The sequence below is a fragment of the Rhinoderma darwinii genome, chromosome 2 (genome assembly GCF_050947455.1).
Source record: "Rhinoderma darwinii isolate aRhiDar2 chromosome 2, aRhiDar2.hap1, whole genome shotgun sequence".
In the NCBI taxonomy this organism is placed as follows: domain Eukaryota; kingdom Metazoa; phylum Chordata; class Amphibia; order Anura; family Rhinodermatidae; genus Rhinoderma; species Rhinoderma darwinii.
The window spans coordinates 341,012,613-341,037,347 of NC_134688.1; the positions used below are offsets into that span (position 1 = coordinate 341,012,613).

General features: G+C 43.3%; 1 protein-coding gene across 1 annotated transcript in view; it reads right to left on the minus strand.

The window, feature by feature from the left end:
- Positions 1-24,154, minus strand: part of RASSF5 (Ras association domain family member 5) — a 75,953-nt gene extending 51,799 nt beyond the window's left edge. Inside the window, exons 1-2 of the mRNA XM_075853711.1 lie at positions 23,329-24,154; positions 5,638-5,747 (exon numbers count right to left, since the gene is read on the minus strand). Coding sequence (XP_075709826.1) covers positions 5,638-5,747; positions 23,329-23,482 — 264 coding nt within the window. The 5' untranslated portion in view covers positions 23,483-24,154. The remainder of the gene's footprint in view (positions 1-5,637; positions 5,748-23,328) is intronic.
- Positions 24,155-24,735: the final 581 nt, after the last annotated feature.

Below are 24,735 nucleotides of genomic sequence, written 5' to 3' on the forward strand. Positions count from 1 at the left end.
CCTCCATGCTTTAATAAAGCTGTGGCCTACCCCCACTTTTATACCCATACTACGTCTCTGGTGTCATTAGTTTGGGGGAAGACAGACCGTTCATTTATATCCCGGTAGTCTACTGTTGGTAGATTTTTCACGGGCTTTTCCAGTTATCATACACTGGAGCTCTCCACATACCGTTTATTATTTTTCTTGTTTGTCCTGTGAGTTTATACACCTGATTTTAGGGATAATTATCAAGGGTTATATTTCATAGTAGATACATATGCTTTTTTCGACTTCTGTAATATTGAGGTAACTTTCCATACGCATTTTCCATCTGATGCATGGTATTTTGGACGGGCTCTCTATTTGATTTTAGATACCTTTGTATTTTTTTCTTAAAGGGGATCTGTCACTAGTTTAGTAATGCCCAATCTTCTAACTAATCAATAGGCGCTGTCACACTGATAATGCTAGTGAAAACCGTGTCCCAAAGAGTTTATTATTATAAAAGTTATGAGCTTTTTTCTAAATATGCAAATGAGCCTTTATTAGACAAGTTGGAGGAAACGGCAGCGATTCTCCTGAGGTGGAGCTACCTCACAGCCTCTGACGCTGTCCTATCAGCATGAAGCTGCTTCTCACAGTGTGATAGACTCTGGCTGGAGGAAAGGGGGATCACTTAAAACAGCCATATCTCGGGCTGTGGACCACCTAGAACAGTGGTTCTGGTGGCATATGAAAGATGAGATTCTAATCTTTCATACGACACTATTGCAGTTTTCACTGAGAAACAACCGGAGATATCACCAGTTGAAAACACAGTCGGGAAAGGAATCTGTATACTATATGATCAGGCTGTGTTGCTGGGCAGGGAAGGGGGAGAAGTTGTATGACAATTGGATAGCGTTATACAGAAAATATTGCACCACCCAGAGTGAAAAGAAAGAATCACCTCCTATTTGGCAAGTATAGCCACATTAGCATATTTAGAAAATGCTCATAACTTTGCAAATAATAAACTTTTTTTAAAAACAAATTACACTATAGTTATTAGCATCATATCGCCTATTAGATTAGTTAGAAGATAGGGAATTAATAAAAGTAGTGACGGATACTCTTTAACCTTGTGAGTATGATTAAAACCTTTCTAATTTAATATAAATATCCTGCAGTGCTGCTCTATGTACCCTTGATCCTTTATAAGGTCTTACTACATCTACACCGTGTTCCAAATTATTATGCACATTGGATTTAAGTGTCATAAACATTTAATTATTCGTTTTTCAATTAAACTCATGGATGGTATTGTGTCTTAGGGCTCTTTGGATCATTGTAATCATTCTCAGACACCTGTGATAATTAGTTTGCCAGGTGTGCCCAATCAAAGGAAAACTACTTAAGAAGGATGTTCCACAATTATTAAGCAGGCCACAGGTTTCAAGCAATATGGGAAAGAAAAAGGATCTCTCTGCTGCCGAAAAGCGTGAAATAGTGCAATACCTTGGACAAGATATGAAAACATTGGATATTTCAAGAAAACGTAAGCGTGATCATCGTACCGTGAAAAGATTTGTGGCTGATTCAGATCACAGACGGGTTCGTTCAGATAAAGGCATAATGAGGAAGGTTTCTGCCAGACAAATTAATAGGTTTAGGAGAGCAGCTGCTAAAATGCCATTGCAAAGCAGCAAACAGGTATTTGAAGACGCTGGTGCCTCTGGAGTCCCGCAAACCTCAAGGTGTAGGATCCTCCAGAGGTTTGCAAGTGCGCATAAAGCTATTATTCGTCCACCCCTAAACAACGCTCACAAGCAGAAACGGTTGCAGTGGGCTCAGAAATACATGAAGACTAATTTTCAAACCGTGTTGTTTACTGATGAGTGCTGTGCAACCCTGGGTGGTCCAGATGGATGGAGTAGGGGATGGTTGGTGAATGGCCACCATGTCCCAACAAGGCTGCGACGTCAGCAAGGAGGTGGCGGAGTCATGTTTTCGGCTGGAATCATGGGGAGAGGGCTGGTAGGCCTCTTTAGGGTCCCTCGACGGTGTGAAAATAACCTCTGCAAAGTACGTAGAGATTATGACTGACCACTTTCTTCCGTGGTACAAAAAGAAGAACCGTGCCTTCCGTAGCAAAATTATCTTCATGCATGACAATGCACCATCTCATGCTGCAAAGAATACCTCTGTGTCATTGGCTGCTATGGGCATAAAAGGAGAGAAACTCATGGTGTGGACCCCATGTTCCCCTGACCTCAACCCTATTGAGAACCTTTGGAGCATCCTCAAGCAAAATATCTATGAGGGTGGGAGGCAGTTCACATCAAAACAGAAGCTCTGGGAGGCTATTCTGACATCCTGCAAAGATATTCAAGCCGAAACTGTCCAAATACTCACAAATTCAATGGATGCAAGAAATGTGAAGGTGATATCAAAGAAGGGGTCCTATGTTAACATGTAACTTGGCCTGTTAAGTTTTTTTTGATTGAAAGAGCTTTTGATTTCTGTAAATATGACCTCCTGTTGCTGAAAATTCAACAAATTAAAATTTTAGTTCTCTTTACAACCTTTAAAATGGTTTGATCTCTGTTGTGCATAATAATTTGAAACAGTGCATTTTCAGTTTTTTACTTCTAAAAAAAAATCATTAGGAGATTTGTTCAATAAAATTTGCATTATTCTCCAACGGTTGATGGCTTGAAGATTATACTGACTGTCATTTGCATCGACTATTTAGGAAAATCAGCGAAAAATAACATTTGCATAATAATTTGGAACGCGGTGTATATGGGAGTGGAGATTGTGTGGAAATACAAGTCGCTGTGGAACCAGACAGAGCAACCATACCTCCCAACTTTTGAATTCGGAAAGAGGGACATTTTAAGCCACACCCCTAACCACGCCCAATATCCCGCATAAGCACATCAAATCACGGCCAGATCCTTCTGCAAATAACAGGCGCACATTCTCACTGCGGATCTCTAAACTGTCTGGATATCACAGATATTATGGATCCGGTTATATCGTCTTTATGTTACTTTTCCTAACTTGGGTATAACATTTGCTCATCACGGTGGCAGCAGTTGCAGGACAAACCAAAAGGCTGAGGACAATGAAAGTCAAGAGGGAGACTCTGTGGTTGATGACTTCTCAATTGACAGGTAGCAGAGTTACATGATGGGGATTTTTTTTTTCCAGTTGTGTAACTCTGCTACCCGTCAATGGAAAAATCATCCACCAGAAGCCCCCTGTAGATAGCGCCAGACACAGCCCCCTGTACATAGCACCAGATATAGCCCCCCTGTAGATAGCTCCACACACAGCCCCCCTGTAGATTGCTCCACACAAAGCCCCCCTGTACATAACACCACACACGGTCCCCCTGTAGATAACTCCAGACACAGCCCCCCTGTAGATAGCGCCACACACAGCCCCCTGTAGATAGCTCCACACACAGCCCCCCTGTAGATAGCACCACACACAGACCCCCCTGTAGATAGCTCCAGACACAGCCCCCCTGTAGATAGCTCCAGACACAGCCCCCTGTAGATAGCTCCACACACAGCCCCCTGTAGATAGCTCCAGACACAGCCCCCCTGTAGATAGCTCCATACACAGCCCCCCTGTAGATAGCTCCACACACAGCCCCCTGTAGATAGCTCCACACACAGCCCCCCTGTAGATAACTCCAGACACAGCCCCCTGTAGATAGCGCCACACACACAGACCCCCCTGTAGATAGCTCCAGACACAGCCCCCCTGTACATAGCGCCACACACACAGACCCCCCTGTAGATAGCTCCAGACACAGCCCCCCTGTAGATAGCTCCACACACAGCCCCCCTGTAGATAGCTCCAGACACAGCCCTTTGTAGATAGCTCCACACACAGGCCCCCTGTAGATAGCTCCACACACAGCCCCCCTGTAGATAGCTCCACAAACAGCCTCCCTGTAGATAGCGCCACACACAACCCCCTGTAGATAGCTCCACACACAGCCCCCCTGTAGATAGCGCCACACACAGCCCCCCTGTAGATAGCGCCACAAACAGCCTCCCTGTAGATATAGCCACACACAACCCCCCTGTAGATAGCTCCACACACAGCCCCCCTGTACATAGCTCCAGACACAGCCCCCCCTGTAGATAGCTCCACACACAGCCCCCCAGTAGATAGCTCCACACACAGGCCCCCTGTAGGTAGCGCAACACAACCCCCTTATACTTTGTGCCATATTGCCACCAGATTGGCGAGCGGTAGAGGTAGCCGGCCCTACTGCTGCCACTCTCCGCTCTGCTTTGACGTCACTCACTGTCAGAACAAGGCAGGAGTCTTGCAGCGGCATTCTCACTGATGTCGATGCCGGCCCGGGAGTGGACCAGTCCAGTCACCTGACCGGTGAGATCAGATGACAGGTCAGGTGACTGGACTGGTCCACTTCCTGGCCGGCATCGATCCCAGTGAGAACACCGCTGCAAGACTCTGGCATTCTTCTGATCGCTGCTGCATTCAGCAGCGATCAGCTGTTTTGATGCAGCGCCCAGCGGGACATTTTGTAGACCGCCCGGGACGGCGGGACAGCGGTCAGAAACCGGGACTGTCCCGCCGGATCCGGGACGGTTGGGAGGTATGAGAGCAACACCTGTGCAGGTGGACGTCTACTCGTAGATACTACTCGTTAGTCAGGATTGGAACAAATGTTTTGTGAGGAGACTGGATGGATTTGTGCTAACACAGGATGTTAGAGCGTTAAAATACTGTTGTTACACCCTCATTAGTATTCCCTCCCTGGTGACACAGTGAAGCATTGTCCTCCTTTGGTGGCCTGATTATGTCCATTCCCTGAAGACCCTATTAGATAACTTCCTTATGACCCAATGTGCAAGATCCAATACCTGGTGACCTAATTGGAAAGACTCAACTAACTGATGACCCACTGGAATAATATTCGGTGTTTAATAAGTAGATAATAACCAGTCCCGGCTGGCATGGTCATCAAGCATCACACCATGATGGTCCAGTGAAAAAGTATTCTGCACTTAGTCTATACCTATGGCTGATAAAAAAAGAGCTGAACAGCTGTCACATGACAAAAGCTCCATTCTCTCCGACTGTTGGAGTGATACCTAATGCAGCGATCCTGATTGTGAACAGCCTATGCTGCTGTGGATATATGAGACGAAATAAGAAAAAGACCTTCAGCCTTTTTCTTCAGATGGAAATTGGCAATCTGTTATAGTATATTAGCTTATAACCAGACTTTATCAGTAGATGATGTTTACATTAAGATGTCCAGACCTTTCTTCAAGACTCCTTGAAAATCCTTTTAAAAATCAAGCTTTAGTGTAATTGTTAGTTCTTGGAGTATATTGGATAAATATATCACCCAGCACTAGGCCTGCACAATAGTTTTCTCCTAGTCATGGAAACAGACGGTGTTGCTAGGAGAGTGTGCTAGAAAAATTGTGGTATTAGTGGTGTATGTTTGATCAGTGCTGTTGAGACAGAGCACCAAGAAGGATAAAGAGAAACACAATATTCTGCACCTGAATAATAAATCATTTATAAGATTTTCTAAAAATACGACTCGGAAAGCGTAGCTGAAAATAGCCCCTGTATCTGGTAACATAGTGATAAAACATGGAGCACAAACGTTACCTTCTGAAGCTGGAGGATGAATGTTTTCTCATCAGATATCCGGTCAGGTCCATCATTTTGCTCTAGATGTATCAGGCTCTGACATTCCCAGTGACGAGATAATTTATAATCTGTGTATAAGGATAAGTGCAGTTTAGCAGACCTAGAATTTATAGACATATCTCATGATAGTGCTGTAGCCTTTATTCAAAGTGACAACTATAGATCAGGTAGGTTTAACCTCTTAATATCAAGAAAGTTTTCAACCCTTTAATAGCAGACAACAGGTTTTAGCCTTTTTCTAGTTTCAACAATTCCTTCTCCCTTATTAGACTTTATAGGTCTACAGGTACATTATAGGGCTCCAGATGGCAACCCAAAAAATATAATTTGGCTCCTAAATTAAAAGACTTAAAGGGGTCGTCCAGTTTATATTTATTTTTTTACTTATTTGTAGAATAGGAAATCATACCGTTTTCTAATATACATGTATTAGAAATCCTTATCACATACACTATAGTGCATGAGGCCCCTGTCACAGTGGAATGGTGTAGCTTAGTAATGGTAACAGTCATTTGACCAACACACACACACACACACACACACAGTGTTGGGGCCACATAGCGGATACATCAATGGACTAAGTGGATAGGAGTGGAATAAGGATAAACAATTGATTCACTGTGTCTGTATTCAGTCTCTAATAACTGCCTGTCTCTAGGGAATGTTGTCATGTTCTTAATAAAGTTAACCCCTTAAGGACACGGCCAATTTTGACCTTGAGGACAGAACAATTTTTTTATATTTCCCTCTTTGCATCCCGACGCTCATAACTTTTTTATTTTTTGTACGACATAGTTGTATGAGACTTTGTTTTTTTGCGGGACGAGTTGTACTTTACGTAGGTACCATTTTTTGGTACAAATACATTATCGTTTAATTTATATACATTTTTTTTTGGGGCGAAAATGCAGAAAAAAGCAGTTCAGTTGCAGTTTTAATATTTTTTTTTTTTTACACCATACGCTAAAAAGTTTATTTATTATAATAAAATGTGTGTTTCTATGTATTTTTTTTACTTTCATTTAACTTTTTGTTTTTAATCCCATAAAGGGATTTTTCATTTTGATTTTGATTTTTTAACTGTAATGTACTGGCATAGAACTATATGCCAGTACATTAGCCTGTGTACTGATTGTACACAGGCAGTTGTTAGGGCATACCTCAGTATGCTCTAACAACAGGAAATACGTTCAGACAGCCGTGGGGTCCTTCAATGGACCCTGGGCTGTCTGGCCATACAAGTTATGGGCTTTGATTGCATCACAGTTATTTTCCGTGACGCGATCAAAGTGCAGTCCCCTCTCCTTGAACGCAGCGATCAGCTTTTATCACGGCATTCAAGGGGTAACGGCGGAGAGAGGATGTTTCTCTTCTCTCCGCTGTTAGAGCAGGGCCGTGGCTGTGTATTACAGCTGTTGCCCCGCTCTCGATCGCTCGCACAGATGCCTGTCACACAGGACGAGAATGCTCGTCCTAATGCGCGAAGTACCCGCCGCTCAGGACGAGCATTCTCGTCCTGTGTCGGCAACAGGTTAAATAAAATTAAAAAAAACACCACACAGAGGAGACAGGGAAAAGAATGTAAGAGCTGCTCCTCACAGACACTGATAGAGACAGGTAGAAATACTTTATAATTTCTGCTCCTCAATAATTTATTATTAACCTGTAACATACCTGGACAGTGTTACATGAATGCCAGTGGTCACAAGACTGTCCATTCAGTTATCCTGTGGGTGCTTTTTTTTATGGACAAATCTGTGGGCTATACCATTTATTTTTAGACAGAGACAACTGCACTGATATAAGAAATGTATGTGAGCAGAATTTTAAATACATGTATATTACAAATCTATATGATTTCCTATTCTATAAATAAATTAATAGAAAAAATAAAAAGTTGACAAACCCTTTAAGAGCCAAAGTTGCCTAAGGCTGGGTTCACACACCCTATTTACGGACGTAATTCAGGCGTTTTAACCTCGAATTACGTCCGAAAATACGGCTCCAATGCGCCGGCAAACATCTGCCCATTCATTTGAATGGGCTTTACGATGTTCTGTGCCGACGGTCATTTTTTCTACGCGCCGCTGTCAAAAGACGGTGCGTAAAAAAGACGCCCGCGTCAAAGAAGTGCCTGTCACTTCTTGAGACGTAATTGGAGCCGTTTTCCATTGACACCATGGAAAAACAGCTCCAATTATGTCCGTAATGGATGCAGCGAAAAGCGCCTGCACATGCCATTACGTCTGAAATGCCGGAGCTGTTTTCTCCAGAAAACAGCTCTGTAATTTCAGCCGTAACGGAGGCTGCCGTGTGAACATGCCCTAAGTGATTTTTTTTTCCCTTTAGTTTGAAGCACTGCTTTATTATCTATTAGGACAAATGTTTTCTTCTAAGTGGATCCAAATAACTTTGAATTCTAGGTCAAGTTATCATAACCTAGTTAAAGAGGCTCTGTCACCACATTATAAGTGCCCTATCTCCTACATAAGGAGATGGGCGCTGTAATGTAGGTGACAGCAGTGCTTTTTATTTAAAAAAACGATCTTTTTTCACAACGTTAGGAGCGATTTTGGTTTATGCTAATGAGCTTTCTTAATGCCCAAGTGGGCGTACTTTTACTTTCGACCAAGTGGGCGTTGTACAGAGGAGTGCATGACGCTAACCAATCAGCATCATGCACTCCTCTCCATTCATTTACTCTGCACTAGCGATATAGTTATATCACTATGTGCAGCTACATACACAAGCCCTAACATTACTACAGTGTCCTGATAATGAATACACATGAAATCCAGCCTGGACGTCATGTGTACTCAGAATCCTGACACTTCTGATGCTTTTTTTGTGAGATTCCGGCAAGTGAAACCAAATCTCGTTTAGCTCCGTGATCTCGCGAGATTTAGTTTCCGTTGCTGGAATCTCACAAAAAAGAGTCAGAAGTGTCAGGATTCTGAGTACACATGACGTCCAGGCTGGATTTCATGTGTATTCATTATCAGGACACTGTAGTAATGTTAGGGCTTGTGTATGTAGCTGCACATAGTGATATAACTATATCGCTAGTGCAGTGTAAATGAATGGAGAGGAGTGCATGATGCCGATTGGTCAGCGTCATGCACTCCTCTGTACAACGCCCACTTGGTCGAAAGTAAAAGTACGCCCACTTGGGCATTAAGAAAGCTCATTAGCATAAACCAAAATCGCTCCTAACGTTGTGAAAAAAGATCGTTTTTTTAAATAAGAAGCATTACTGTCACCTACAGTACAGCGCCCATCTCCTTATATAGGAGACAGGGCACTTATAATGTGGTGACAGAGCCTCTTTAAGCCATTCAGCAATTTCTATCTTGGCATGTGAAACGCTTCCTGTTATGTGATGGTTGGTTGATAGCTTTTTATTCATAGTAAATGGCCGCACACACTTGAATTCTTTGTCTCGGCAAAAACTCCAAGATCGGCACGGGAAAGAGAGGAATGGTCTTTACTAAATTTAGATAGCAGCTCTGGGAGAGTTGTTCATCTCCATTGCTCCCCTCCTAAATCTGCTGGTGCTTTGTGTTTGTGTATTAGGCACACAGACTGCAATGCTAACAAGTCCAATGATTTTAGCTGGAGAATTTCTTTAATAAGTAGGTTCACAAGAGGAACACTTTGTAAAACAGTATTAGAAAATTGAAACATTTGCAATTATATTTTTTCTTGTATAATCCGACTGAATCTTTAGTTCATGTTCCGACGATAACGCAGATACTTTTTATACCTCCTCTAACAATGAAGAGGGTTACAGCGCTGGGGCTTGGCAGCGCTTGCTTGTGTAAACTACTAATTTTCCGTATTCATTGATGGAATCAACTGGCAATTACAATGTACATGTTCCTGTGAAATAAGAAGGTACTAATTAGAGCTTAATTACCAACATTTCCAAGCTTACGTAAGTGGTCTTTTTTCTGTTCTTATAATTCCAAGGGAAGGAATGACAGCAGCAGTCATTTAAAGAGGCTCTGTCACCAGATTCTCAAATCCCTATCTCCTATTTCATGTGATCGGCGCTGCAATGTAGATAACAGTAACGTTTTTGGTTTTTTTTAAACTTTCATTTTTGGCCAAGTTATGAGCTATTTTATATATATATGCAAATGAGGTTTGAAATGGACAACTGGGCGTTTTTTTTTCGTTATGTCCAACTGGGCGTGTATTGTGTTTTTAACTGGGCGTGTTTACGTGTATGACGCTGACCAATCAGTGACCAGTCAGCATCATACACTCCTCTACATTCATTTACACAGCAGCACAGCGTTCTTACTAGAACGATGTGCAGCAACATACACAAGTGTCCTGATAATGAATACACATGATCATCCAGCCTGGACGTCATGTGTATTCAGAATCCTGACACTTCTGAATCTTTTCTGTGAGATTTCCAGCAAGTGAAACGAAATCTCGTTTACCTCCGTAATCTCGCGAGATTTCGTTTCCCTTTCTAGAAATCTCAAAGAAAGAAAAGATTCAGAAGTGTCAGGATTCTGAATACACATGACGTCCAGGCTGGATGATCATGGGTATTCATTATCAGGACACTTGATTAACGTTAATCTCTGTTTATGTGGCTGCACATCGCTACTGTGTAAATAAATGTAGAGGAGTGTATGATGCTGACTGGTCACTGATTGGTCAGCGTCATACACGTAAACACGCCCAGTTAAAAACACAATACACGCCCAGTTGGACATAACGAAAAAAAAAACGCCCAGTTGTCCATTTCAAACCTCATTTGCATATATATAAAATGGCTCATAACTTGGCCAAAAATGAACGATTAGAAAAAAAAAAAAAAAAGTTACTGTTATCTACATTGCAGCGCCGATCACATGCAATAGGAGATAGGGATTTGAGAATCTGGTGACAGAGCCTCTTTAAGATTTACGGAACCCCTTTGCTGAAACCTCTCTAGATCCGTTAAAGAAACCGCTTATGGCAGAGGTAAGTTAAGCCACCCATACCCACCTTAAATTTGTAAAAGGCTTCTTTGCACATTAAAAATGTTTTTATCTAACCCTACACACATATATATATATGTATATATATATGTATACACACTGCATATCACTATAGATAATATTTATATATATATATATATATATATATATATATATATATACTTGACTGGCCCGCACAGGACCATTACCTCAACCTTATCGAACACTTTTGCGGTGAACTAGAAAGGAGATCGCAAGGCAGGCCCTCCTGTCCAACATCAGTGTCTGACCTATGTCTTCTGTGATGAATGGGCAAAAATTCCCCTAGATACACTCAACGTTAAAAGTAAGTATTGCAGTATATTGTACCAACAATATAACAGATGCATGTTGGATAAGAGATAGGATAGATAGATAGATAGATAGATAGATAGATAGATAGATAGATAGATAGATAGATAGATAGATAGATAGATAGATAGATATCCACTTCCGCACCCTGGCGGGAGAGCTCACATAGAACAATGAGGCTCTGGTAACTGCATTCTGGCATGGACTGGCATGGACTATCTTCCAGAATTAAAGACGAACTTGCCGCACGGGATCTGCCGTCTACCCTGGATGACCTCATCCTTCTCTCTGCCCGGATTGATATGCTGATCCGTGAACGCCTCCAAGAGGTTCAACGGGAGGGAGCCCTTCCTAGTCTGGCCCCTACGTTGCAGCAACCCCTGCTGTCCTCAGATGCCGATCCTCCTGAAAAGTCGGTAATAACGCACCATTATAAGTTATCTACCCAAGAGAGACTACGCAGACGCACATCTGGACTTTGTCTTTATTGCGGCCTCGATGGCCACCTGGTGCGCCTGTGCCCCCAAAAATCCCAAAACCTACGGTTGCTTGGAGTGGCGACCCTGGGTAAAGATGGACTTCCGTCTAAATTGTCCATACCCGTGACTATAGTGGTCGGCGAGAGGATGCATTAGGTCTCTGCATATCTGGACTCTGGTTCCGCTGCTAATTTTATCCACAGAGATCTGGTAGACCTTCTGCAGTTACCCACCACCCACCTGGAGAGTCCGTTGACAGCTGCCTCAGTGAATGGACTACCTCTGCCAGACCCAGTTATTGCTGTGACCAAGCCACTGAGGCTCCAAGTGGGAGCTCTTCACTCCGAACTCCTGTCGTTCTATGTCCTATCCAAAGCCGTTAACCCTGTGTTGCTGGGCCTGCCTTGGCTCCGACTGCATGCCCCAGTTCTGGACTGGAATTCTGGAGAGGTTCTTCAATGGGGTCCTGAGTGTCAAAGTCGTTGCCTGGTGAGGATTCGTTTGGCTCAGCCTTCGCTACCTCGGTCATTGGCAGGATTGCCGGGTCATTATGCTGCCTTTTAGGACGTCTTCAGCAAAAGGGAGGCGGAGACTTTGCCTCCACATCGAGCGTATAACTGCCCTATTGAACTGATACCTGGTGCATCCCTTCCCCGTGGTAGGGTATATCCCTTCTCCTTGCCAGAGACTCTGTCCATGTCCGCCTATGTGAAGGAAAACCTAGAAAGGGGCTTCATACGAAAATTTTCCTCCCCGGCAGGAGCCGGGTTTTTCTTTGTCAAAAAGAAAGAAGGCTTTCTTCGCCCTTGCATCGACTACCGTGGTCTTAACCAGATCACGGTGAAGAATAAATATCCATTGCCACTGATCTACGAACTGTTTCATCGAATACGTGGTGCAAATTTTTTTTCTTAACTAGACCTGCGTGGGGCTTACAACCTAATCCGGATTCGCCAGGGCGATGAATGGAAGACTGCATTTAACACCAGTGATGGACACTATGAGTATCTAGTAATGCCCTTCGGCCTGTGTAATGCCCCCGCGGTCTTCCAGGAGTTCGTTAATTCCATTTTCCGTGACCTCCTATATGTTTGTGTTGTAGTCTACCTTGATGACATCTTGATTTTCTCCCCAGATCCTGTGACGCACCAGAGACATGTCCGTCAGGTTCTGCTACGGTTAAGGGAGAATCGTCTGTACGCCAAGTTGGAGAAGTGCGTATTTGACAAGGATGCTCTACCCTTCCTGGGCTACATCGTCTTGAATCGAGGCCTGGAGATGGACCCTGAGAAGGTAAAGTCTGTCCTGGAGTGGCCACGCCCTCAAGGCTTGAGGACCATACAGCGCTTTTTGGGATTTGCTAACTTTTACAGGCAGTTTATTCCGAACTTCTCTTCACTATCTTCTCCCATCTCTAAACTTACTAAGAAGGGTATGAATGCCAAGGTGTGGACTCCCGAGGCAGAGTCCGCATTCAACAGCCTGAAGAGTGCCTTCACGTCAGCCTCTATCCTCCATCATCCAGACGTTTCCCTATAGTTCTCGTTGGAGGTGGACGCATCCTCTGTCGGTGCTGGTGCACTCCTGTTCCAGAGAGGTCCCAAGGGTATGTGGATACTTCTCTAAGCTCTTCTCTTCTGCAGAACGCAACTACTCGATTGGGGATCGGGAGTTACTGGCCATCAAATTGGCTCTGGAGGAGTGGAGACATCTACTAGAGGGCGCAGCTCACCCGATCTTGATTTTTACGGACCACAAGAATCTGACCTACCTCCAGACGGCCCAACGGCTGAACCCTCGTTAGGCCAGGTGGTCACTGTTCTTTGCAAGGTTTCTGTTTGAGCTTCATTATCGCCCGGCCGACAAGAATGTGAGGGCCGATGCCTTGTCCAGGTCTTTCGAGACAGAAGACACCATTGAGAATCCACAGAATATTATTGATCCATCCTGCATTGTCTCGGTCAATCCTCTGCAGGTTGGGGACATTCCTCCTGGGAGGACTTTTGTGCGCTTGAATGATCGTGGAAGAATCCTCCGCTGGGTTCACTCCTCTAGACTGGCAGGTCACGCGGGGTTACGTAAGACCCGGGATTTGATTGCTCGTCATTTCTGGTGGCCCACTGTTTCTTCCTGTGCAGCCAACAAGTCTACCCACTCCAGACCTGCTCCAGTCATTGCCTGTGCCCAATGCTCCCTGGCAGCATATAGCGATGGACTTTATCACGGACCTGCCTCTCTCTGCTGGATGCAGTACTGTCTGGGTAGTGGTGGACCGATTTTCGAAGATGGCCCACTTCGTTCCTCTGACCGGTCCTCCTTCCACTCCTCAGTTGGCCAAATTATTTATTCAACATATCTTCCTCCTGCACGGCTTGCCACAGCATATTGTGTCTGATCGGGGGTTCAGTTTACCTCGAGGTTCTGGAGAGCCCTCTGCGGACTTCTTGGCATGAAGTTGGACTTTTCTTCTGCCTACCATCCTCAGTCTAATGGTCAGGTCAAGAGGATCAACCAGATTTTGGAGAACTACCTACGCCACTTCATCTCCAAGCAGCATGATGACTGGGTGCAGCTGCTCCCATGGGCGGAGTTCTCCTACAACAATCACACCAGTGAGTCTACTAGGAATACTCCGTTCTGCATTGTCTATGGCCAGCATCCACAAATTCCTCTTCTGGTGCCTGATACTTCCGAGGTACCTGCAGCTGACTCCACGTTTAGAGACTTTTTGCAGATCTGGCAGCAGACTCGATCCTCCATCCTAATGGCAGTGGAGCGCATGAAACGTAAGGCTGATACAAGGAGAAGAGAACCCCCTCGGTTCCTTCCTGGCACTAAAGTCTGGCTGTCGTCTAGGAATATCCGACTGAGGGTGCCGTCAGGTTCCTCGGACCATTCAGGGTCCTGCAACAGATCAACCCTGTCGCCTACAAGCTTCGGCTGCCTCCTACCCTCAGGATTCCCAACTCCTTCCACGTCTCCCTCCTGAAGCCTGTGATCCTAAACCGCTATTCCAAGACTCCCAGCCCTGCGATTGCCCCCAGTGGCCCCTCAGACTTCTTTGAGGTCAAGGAGATCTTGGACACCAAGAGAGTGAGAGGAAAGACTTTTTATTTGGTGGATTGGAGGGGGTTTGGTCCCGAAGAGAGGTCCTGGGAGCCAGAGGAGAACCTCAATGCCCCTACTCTTCTGAAGAAGTTTCTCTTTCATTTTGGTCACAAGAAGAGGGGGCGTAAGAGGAGGGATACTGTAATGTCCGTGCCTGCAGGCTGTCAGCTTCAACCTCCCGCTGACAGCCGCAGCCACAAGTCGGCAAGCGCTGGCCCCAGCCTCCTACTCAGGAGACGCCAGCGCTCGCATCCACTCACCTCTGCCGGATCCCCGGATCTTAAAGGGGCAGCGCGCGCACCGGACCTCATGGACGACCTTTGACCCGTGAGTACCCTGGACTATAAGAGGGGTCTAGGCCCCTAGTTCTATGCCTGAGCGTTGTTGTGTATCCCTTAGTCTGTCTATGCAAATTGGTTCTCTAGTGTTTCCTGCTCCCAGTGTTTCCTGTTCCTGTTCCTGTATCCCGATCTAGTGCCGTGCTTGCTATTGTCGTGCCGTGCTGGATACCACGCTTGACTGCCTACCCACGCCTGTCGTCCACCTGCTGCCTAGTTCCTGCCAAGCTACTGTCCGTGCTGCCACAGCTTTCCTATATACCATAGACTCAGACCTGCGCCCTGTTGGCCAGCTGCCTTACCGCCAAGGCGGTACGGCCCAGTGGGTCCACAGACCCTTCGTGACAATAGATATTTATACTTTGTCTGTTATGCTAAAGATTCAGCCCTGAAGTGTGACTGCTCAGCATGACAGATTTACACACAATGAAGGGGTTAATAGCTGCATTACTAGTAGCTACTTACTTACATCTGGTGTGTGGTCAGAGAGCAGCAGTAGTCAGGACTCCTGGGAGGAGCCGACATGCACACGATCTTCTTGCTGTAGCCATTCCTTTCCCTCTACACAGGCCACGAGGAAGAGGGAAACAGCTAGAAGTGAGCTGATAGGGTGGACAGCACAGTGGGCGGGCAAGAGTCTTCCTCCTCCATGCAATGTCTATTTCACCGCCGAGCTGCCACCAATGCTTTAAAATACATTACTGGGTCTCTTTTGTACCCCAGCAGGGACCCAGAAGTGCAGAGGAATCATTGTAGCGCTACTGTGCTACTGTGGTGAGGGGGGGCCTGCGGGGCCGCCCTAGCTGTGGGGCCCGGTCGCAGTTGCGACCGCTGCGACCACTATAGCTACGCCACTGTCTACTATCCACCTGGTGCCTGAGCAACAGTGGGACAACCTGGTTTGTATCCTGCAAAAGTTCCTGTGTGCATCTAATTCAAGTCCGCTATTGCTGTCTGTTGTCAGTGTCCAGCTACCTGCCTGTCTGCCAGTGTCCAGTCATCTGCTATCCACATTGTACATCTATCGCCTATCAGCTTCCATCCAGTCGCCCGCTGTCAGTCTGCCTCCTACTATCGGTGTCAAGCCTGAAGTTTCCATCCATCAAGGTACCATCTTCCAGTGCCTGTTTCTAGTCTGCTTGGCCAGCAGCAACTCCCTGGGACCACCTCAAGGGGTAGCGACCGAGTAGCCTAGCCACAGCAAAAAACAGATCCCTGTATAGGGGTAAAAGAGTGAAGACTGGTGAGGCTACTTAGATAATGCCCTTAGAGATGAACCCTAAGCCAAACTGGTGGAGAAGCCCAGTGGGTCCACAACCTGCTGGTCATAACACCACAGAATAAAGTCCATATGTCATTTTTAGCATACAGTGAACATCGTATACACGAAACCCCAAAAACTATGGGGGAAATACTATATTTTTTCCATTCCACTCCACAAAATAATTTACTCAGTACATTATAAGGTATAATAAATAGTGCCCTTACAAAACACCACTTACCCCACAAAAAAAAAACAAGCCCTCATACGGCTATGTCGAAGGAACAATAACAAAGAAATGGCTCTTGGAAGCCAGGGAGGGAAAAATAAAAATGAAAAAACAAAGATAAGCTTGGTACTTAGGGGGTTAAAGGGTATTTAAATATTGTGTGCTCTTAGTTTAACTGCAGTAAGATTAGTCGCCTATTATTGAAGTGTATGTAGCTGAAATGTCTCTTTAAGCCAATCTAACAAGCAGTCATGTGACCATGCTCCTGATGTTTTTCTCCTACTTCTGTAACACCTCATACGCTAAATCGTTATTTCCTTGTAGTTTGGAATGTCACACATCACATGCTTATTATGTCCACTGCTCCCTGCTCTCCCCCTCCCTCTATGTCTCTGAAAGGATCGTGTTTCACATGCTGGGCAGTGCAGCATCTAGCAGCAGAACAGCAGAGCAGAAGTCTCAGTAGTAGACAGCAAGTGATTACTGAACTAACTTGCACCGTAAAAAAGAGGCAATGTCTGTGAGAGGGGAGAGGAGTCATGAGATTTGTAGTCCTGCACATGGTGACCTAGCCCACAGAAAGCCCCACAGAAAGTCCTGCACATGGTAACTCAGCCCACAACAGTGGTGCTATACGGAGCTGAGTAAGATAATGAAAAATAACTATTTTTTTCTAAGCTCAGAAAACCCCTTTTTGTAAATTTTCTTATATTCTGTACAGTGCCTGGGCTAAAACCTGAGGGTATGTTCACACACTAGACTAAAAACGTCGGAAAATACGGAGCTGTTTTCAAGGGAAAACGTTTTCTAAGGCACGAGTTTTGCGGCGTTTTTTCACAGCATTTTTTTACGGCCGTTTTTGGAGCTTTTTTCAATGGAGTCAATGAAAAACGCCTCCAAAAACGTCCCAAGAAGTGTCCTGCACATCTTTTGACGAGGCGTCATTTTACGTGCCGTATTTTGACAGCGACGCATAAAATAAAGGCTCGTGGGAACAGAACATCGTAATTCCCATTGAAAGCAATGGGCAGATGTTTGTAGGTGTATTAGGGGCGTTTTTCAGGCGTAATTCGAGGCGTAAAACACCCGAATTACGTCTGAAACCACTGCGTGTGAGCATACCCTTAGAGATTTGAGCGCATCAGCCTGCTGAATAGTGAATGCAGCTTTTGGATATATGACGTTTTGCGATGTTCAACATAATAGCACGGCAAATAAAACCGTAGATCCCTACAGGTTTTAACAGATCTAATGGCACAAAACTCCAGTATTGCTAAAAGATATTGTATTAAATTAGCATGAATAAGTCCTATTGCTACTACTCTGAATTTAAAGAGTTAATTCCTGTGTGACAGGAATCTTTTACTACTTCAGTATCTGGCATAGCTTACCCTATATAAATGTTTTCCATCTATATGGCTGGCATGTTGCCATAGTAACAGTGGGTATAAAAGCCTTTCCAGAAGCGCCCAAGATTCCCTCCTGCAATGATGGCAGTGTTGCTGAGTTACTATGGCAACACTGGTGCCTCGCTACAAATGAAATCAGAATGTTTAAGTATTTCCTATTAATACTTGACAAATTCTACATTAAAATATTTAATCTGTCATTATAATAAAATTAAAAAAAATAAAGAAATTATATAAAGATCACCACTAAGGTTATTATAAGATGGCATGGGGAAAAATAAAGGGAAGGGGTTTCTGTATCTTTAAATTGTTTCACTGAAGAAACCCTCTGATTCATCGATTCTCAGCTTTGCCTTCTTACTAGTTTCTCCATCTGTAACTGAGACCTGAACAGGAGCTCGTGACCTTTCTTCTGGCGTTACACAAGTCATTGATCATATCCCAACTACTTAGAAGCTGCTGGGAGGGCTACTGAATTGTGGTAGTCACTGGCTTCATCTATAACCCTTTCACTGCTGTGGTTGCTAATATGTGTAAAGACTAGCAGGAGAAATACTTGGTCCAAGATGCAAAAACTTTACCTAACAGATGACAACAATAGATTGTAGGACAAGTTTGTAAACATTTAGAGGTCGTGGTATTTAAAGGGAAGGTGTCATGATTATTATTTTTTATTATTATTATTATTATTATTATTATTATTATATTGCTTTTAATATAATATTAACAAAATTTTTATTTATTTGTGTTCTCATTTTTTACTTTTTACTGTATTCATACTTTTACTTCTCTATGTGGACTGCCATTTTTTTTCATCTCTGTATGTGTCGATTAACGACACATACAGAGATGGAATACGGCACATACAACCCCATAGAGAATGCGAACGGGAGCCGTTCCATTCTCAGAAGCGTGCGCCGTCTGTGTGGGAATGGCGCATGCGCCGCTCCCACACAGACCAAAACGAAGCAAGTTCGTAGAGCGAAATCCGGAGCCATTTTCATGTGGAACGGAACCCGCTGCCGGACAGTAAGATGACGACTTCCGGCCATATGTTCAACGAAGCGAAAGTGCAAGGAAGAGGAGCGTAGGCAGCAAGAACTTTGTTAGACCAGCGAAAGCGGCGGCAGGAGCAGGTAATTTATGTTCGTGTATGATGTGCGTATTATGTTCGTGTATGTTCATGTGTTATACAGTCTGCTGAGCCCTGTATCTAATCCTACTACCACTGTGCATTTGCTCAGAAAATGGCGGCACACAGTGTAGGAGGTTTGACGATTCAAACCCCTCCTTCTCCTGGCACTAGCCAGAAGAAGGGAGGGGGGATTGTGTGAGGACACTAGAGGACAGTGTGTCCACCCCAAATTTGCAGCATAAATCAATGAGGTTGCTTTAACACAGTGACCATGCTGCAATTTTGGGAACTGCTCCCTCTAGTGGCCAGCACATGGAAATGTTATAAATTAGTATCTAATTTATAATATTTCCTGACTTGTGGAAAAAATGTAAAAAATTAATTAAAACAATGTGTAATCACTTATATACTAATTGTTTAACTGAAGAAAAAAATAATAATAATTCTAGCGACACATTCCCTTTAAAGAGGCTCTGTCACCACATTATAAGTGCCCTATCTCCTATATAAGGAGATCGGCGCTGTAATGTAGGTGACTGCAGTGCTTTTTATTTAGAAAAACTATCTATTTTAAACCACTTTATGCGCGATTTTTAGCTTTATGCTAATGAGATTCTTAATGCCCAAGTGGGCGTGTTTTACTTTAGACCAAGTGGGGGTTGTACAGAGGAGTGTATGATGCTGACCAATCAGCATCATGCACTTTTCTCCATTCATTTACACTGCACTAGCGATATAGTTATATCGTTATGTGCAGCTTCATACACACATTATAACATTACTGTAGTGTCCTGATAATGAATATACATTACCTCCAGCCAGGACGTGATGTGTATTCAGAATCCTGACACGTCTGAATCTTTTCTGTGAGATTCCAGCAGGGCAAACGTAATCTCGTTTCAAATGACAGGTTACATCGTAATCTCGCGAGATTACGTTTGCCTTGCTAGAATCTCACAGAAAAGATTCAGAAGTGTCAGGATTCTGAATAAACATCATATCCAGGCTAGTAGTGATGTATATTCATTATCAGGACACTGTAGTAATGTTATAGTGTGTGTATGAAGCTGCACATAGCGATATAACTGATTGGTCAGCGTCATACACTCCTCTGTACAACCCCCACTTGGTCTAACGTAAAAACACGCCCACTTGGGCATTAAGAAACTCATTAGCATAAAGCTAAAAATCGCTCATAAAGTGGTTTAATAGATCGTTTTTCGAAATAAAAAGCATTACTGTCACCTACATTACAGCGCCCATCTCTTTATATAGGAGACAGGGCACTTATAATGTGGTGACAGAGCCTCTTTAAGGTGTTGTTACTGTATTGTATTGATGTGAAGGTGATGCCTCTTCTTCCATTTTCCTGCACACAACTTTCTACACACCTTAATGTACATAAAATCAACTGGCATTTCCCACCGCAACCATTTTTTGGATTTTAATCTTCGCTTTTTTCTCCCCACATTTCAAAATCCATAACTTTTTTTATTTTTCCGTCGATAAAGCCGTATGAGGGCATGATTTTTGCAGAATGAGTTGTCGTTTTTCAAGCCCCATTTACAGTATTGTACCTTATTATGTACTGGGAAACTGTAAAAAAATTATTTGTGTGCTTGAATGGGAAAAAAAACTTGGATTCCTATATTGTTTTATGGGTTTTGTTTTTACAATGCAATAAAAACGACACGTTAACTTTATGCTGTGGGTCAATACGATTACGGCGATACCAAATTTATATAGTTTTTGTTAATGTTTTACTACTTTGACAGGGAAAAAATTTGTTTTGTGTCACCATAATCTGAGAGCCATAACTTTTTTATTTTTCCGTCGATTGAGCGATGTGAGGGCTTATTTTTTGTTTTTTTTGGTATTTTGGGGTACATAAGACTTTTTGATCACTTTTAATTAAAATTTTTTGAGGGAGATGAGGTTTCACTGAAGCTTTGGTGAAATGCGCGTCAGTTTGGTGGTGGTGTCCTGGAACTGATCCTCTCGGCTTGGTTACCTCTGTGCTATTTCTTGTATGTATAATTACTCTGGGTGACAGAGTTTTTACTCAATATAAGGCGCTTATAGTTCTATGTATCATATATTGTAATCCTTTCTTTACTAATTATTACCATTTTGTATACATTTTTCCCTATTGTTATATTTACTGTATATCTATGCCACTTGTTTTGAGGCCTAGACAGAGTATGTATAACCAGGTCACCCACCACTTGTCTTTTTCTCCTCCTTTGTGAAGGTTCTTTGGTTTAATCCAACTTATGTATGTTTTTTTTATTATGTATGTACAATTAAATAAAATTTGGTTTATGAATATTTGTAATTATGGTATGGCCATGTTGTCTCTAAAGGTTTTTGACTAATGTGTTGTAGTGTATCATGATTCTGACAGGCTATGGCAGGATATAACAGGAGAACAAAGATAGCAGACCTGTGGGCCTTCATTAAGCCCCCAGGCTGCCATGACAATCATCGGCACCCTGCAACGTCAGAGTGAGCCGCCCCCTCTTTCTAATGGCTTATATGATGCGGTTGCTATTGACCGCAGCATATAAGGGATGATCCCGCTCGTTGCAGTGAAGTGTCAGCTGTAAGATACAGCCGGTATCCGCTTAATATGGAAGCCCGTGAGCCCACTCCATACTTCCCCTTGCCAATAATGACGTTAATTTACTTTTATTGGGATTACTGACAGAAAGTCCAGAAAAATGTCTACATAGATGATCCTTAGTTTATCTCACATATTTTAAGTTCTAAAAATATTCTTAAAAAGTAACTGTACTTTAGAAAAAGTTTTGAGACATAGAAGTCTTGATCGGTTGGGGCCCACGTGCTGGGACCCCCACCGTCACTGAAACCATGATACAGAATCGCTCAGCTAAGCACCCTGCTTTTTCGGCTGTGATTTGCGCTGCCTGTTAGGGTATGTTCACACGTAGTGTTTTCAGTAGTTTTTTTGGAGCGTAAATGTCCGGAAAAATGGCGGAAAAATCGGTAGCCTGGTGTCTTTTTACTCCTCGTTTTTCAAAAAACGCGAAAAAGATGTTCATGTCACTTCTTGAACCGTTTTTGAGGCCATTTTCATTGACTCTATAGAAAAACATCTCCAAGAACGGCCGTAAAAAACACAGCGAAAAACGCGAGTTGCTAAAAAAAAATGGCTAAAATCAGGAGCTGTTTTCCATTGAAAACAGCTCCGTATTTTCAGACATTTTTGGTTAAGCGTGTGAACATACCCTGAGGCTGAACTTATGAGTTTTCTTCTTTAGATTCACTGTCCCCTTGTATAAAGCTTCACATGTATAAAACTAATATATGGTATAATATACTGCATAATATTAAATATGTGGACATAGTATGTAAAGTTGTATAGTACAACAGATTTTTTTTATAGGACACAGAACTGTTATCTTTTATTTTACAGTACGTGTTCTATTTATTTCCCCATTAATTATATGAAGTAAAACATATTCTGTAGTGGTGTACATAGCAGGTATTCAATAACACCAGAAGGGCTCTTAATCTAATTTGCATATTTCAGGGACACACACATTTCATGGTCAATATTATAAAAAGCCAATTTCAATATTAATTAATTTTCAAATATAAATTAATAACTAGAAATATAGTTTTGTAGGGTATACGGTTATAACTAGGCTTTCCTTTACTTGGGGAAAAGATTCAGATCGCTGCCCTAGCCATGGATCTAAATATCCTGGCCAAGGCAGAGTGGCTTGCTGGCACCCCCTTAACACTTAACAACCACTTTAGCTACACCCCTGGAAGGTTATAATAGACTCGCACTTCTCCCGTTCCATACTAACCATTATCTTTGTAATTTACCTTTAGGGCTCATTCACACGAGCGTGAATCTCGTCCGTGTGCTGTGTGTTGAAACAACGCACAGCACACAGACCCATTGATTTCAATGGGGCTATTCACACATGCGTTAGATTTCACGCAGCGAGTGTCTGTTGTGTGAAACTCACTGCATGTCCTATACTGGTGCATTTTCACACACCTAGTCACCCAATTAAGTCAATGGGGCCATGAAAACCACGGACAGCAAATGGACGCACATGCATGTTCTGTCCGTATTTCACGCATCAATTACATTGAAAAAAAAGGAGTGCTTGCAATTTTGTGAAAAACGTATTCCACACTGATGTAAAAATGCAACACACACGGACAGATTTACGCGCGCTTTTTACTTGCATAAATCTGTCACGCTCGTGTGAATGTAGCCTTATTAAATTAGCCAAATTTGCAAGAACCCCTGCAAACTGTTTGGCAACTTTCCCTAACTTGTAGCAAACACCATTACTTCTCATAACTCCAAAAGACATACCTCTCACTATCAGTAGCTCATGGCTGGGTGTTGGGAGAAGTTGAAAGCCTTCCGACCATGACTTTGACTTTGGAAAGTGCCGGAAAAGGCTGCGGATTTTCTTTGTCACAACTCCAAAACATGCCGCCGTGGTCTCCGTCCTCCGGTGTGCCATTCCGGTCTTCAGTTTCGCCCGTTGAGGTCACACTCCACAGGAATACTGGGAAAAGCAGATATCTTTTTGCACATAACCATTGTGATCCCCTAATGAATGAATCAATTGAAAGCTCTGACAGTCCATAAAAACAGCGAGACAATTAGAAGGAAGTATTTTACACACGAAAAGCCGTCATCTAGAAATAAAAGTGCTCCTTTCTGTTACACTAAAGGACTGCGCTGCAGAGACAATTTTGATGAAGGAATTTTGTTATCCCTTGTCGCCACAGTGAATAGGTAAATAGGAATGAAATTCAGGCTGGCAACAGCTTCTGGGCTGCACTGGTTTGTACACAGATTTCTCAGCCAAGATTCGCAACCGTCTGTCTTCTCTGTACCAGCTCTTGGAAAAAAAAAACAACTTTCTATTTCTGTAAGATAAGATAAAATGCTTGAGTGGCTGAAACTGTAACCTAAAACCCTGCAGTGTTACACAGGGACCAAGCTGCATTCTCTCCTCATCCTCTACCCTCTGTCAAATATCTTCAGTTTTTCAATCAGTTTAATCCAGTAATGCCTAAGCACTATGACGAGGCAGTCACATACTGCACCACCCACGGCGCAATATTTAAGGGTTCTTCGTATTCGAACCTTCTTGCTTGGTCCCTTAAAAAAAGAAATAAATAAAGAAGGCTGGCACTTAAATGATACATAATGACTCTCTGCGTGGGGCTTAGTAGAAGCTTTTAGTCTGAACATAAGACTCCTTAATAATATTGGTGTTATGGAAACTAACATCACTGAAGTGGAAGGATTGATATCAGTGTATAGAATACCAAGGAACTCAGTAGCATGTAAATATTAGTGTGCACAACACATTTAGGGCACATTCACACGTGGCGGAATTGCTGTTGAATTCCGCTGCGGACAGTCCGCAGTGGAATTCTGCAGCAGCCGTTTTTTACATTTGTTTCTACACATTTTTAGGAAAGTTAGTTTAGACGTTGCAGAAAATAACTGTGCGGAAATCAGGCTGCAGTGCAGAATTTTCCCTCCGCAGCAGCTCATGACGTTGCGGAGAAGAACCTGAATTTCACTGCAGATTTCAGCCTTTGCAATGCAAAACCGGAAAACTGTGGCAAGTCCGCTGTGATATCTGCAACGTCTGAATTACCTGTCAAATATGCAAATGTTGGTTCAGATTCGTTGCGTAATTGCCCCAAATCTGCACCAACATTAGCAGCGGAAAAATTCCGCCACGTGTGAACATGC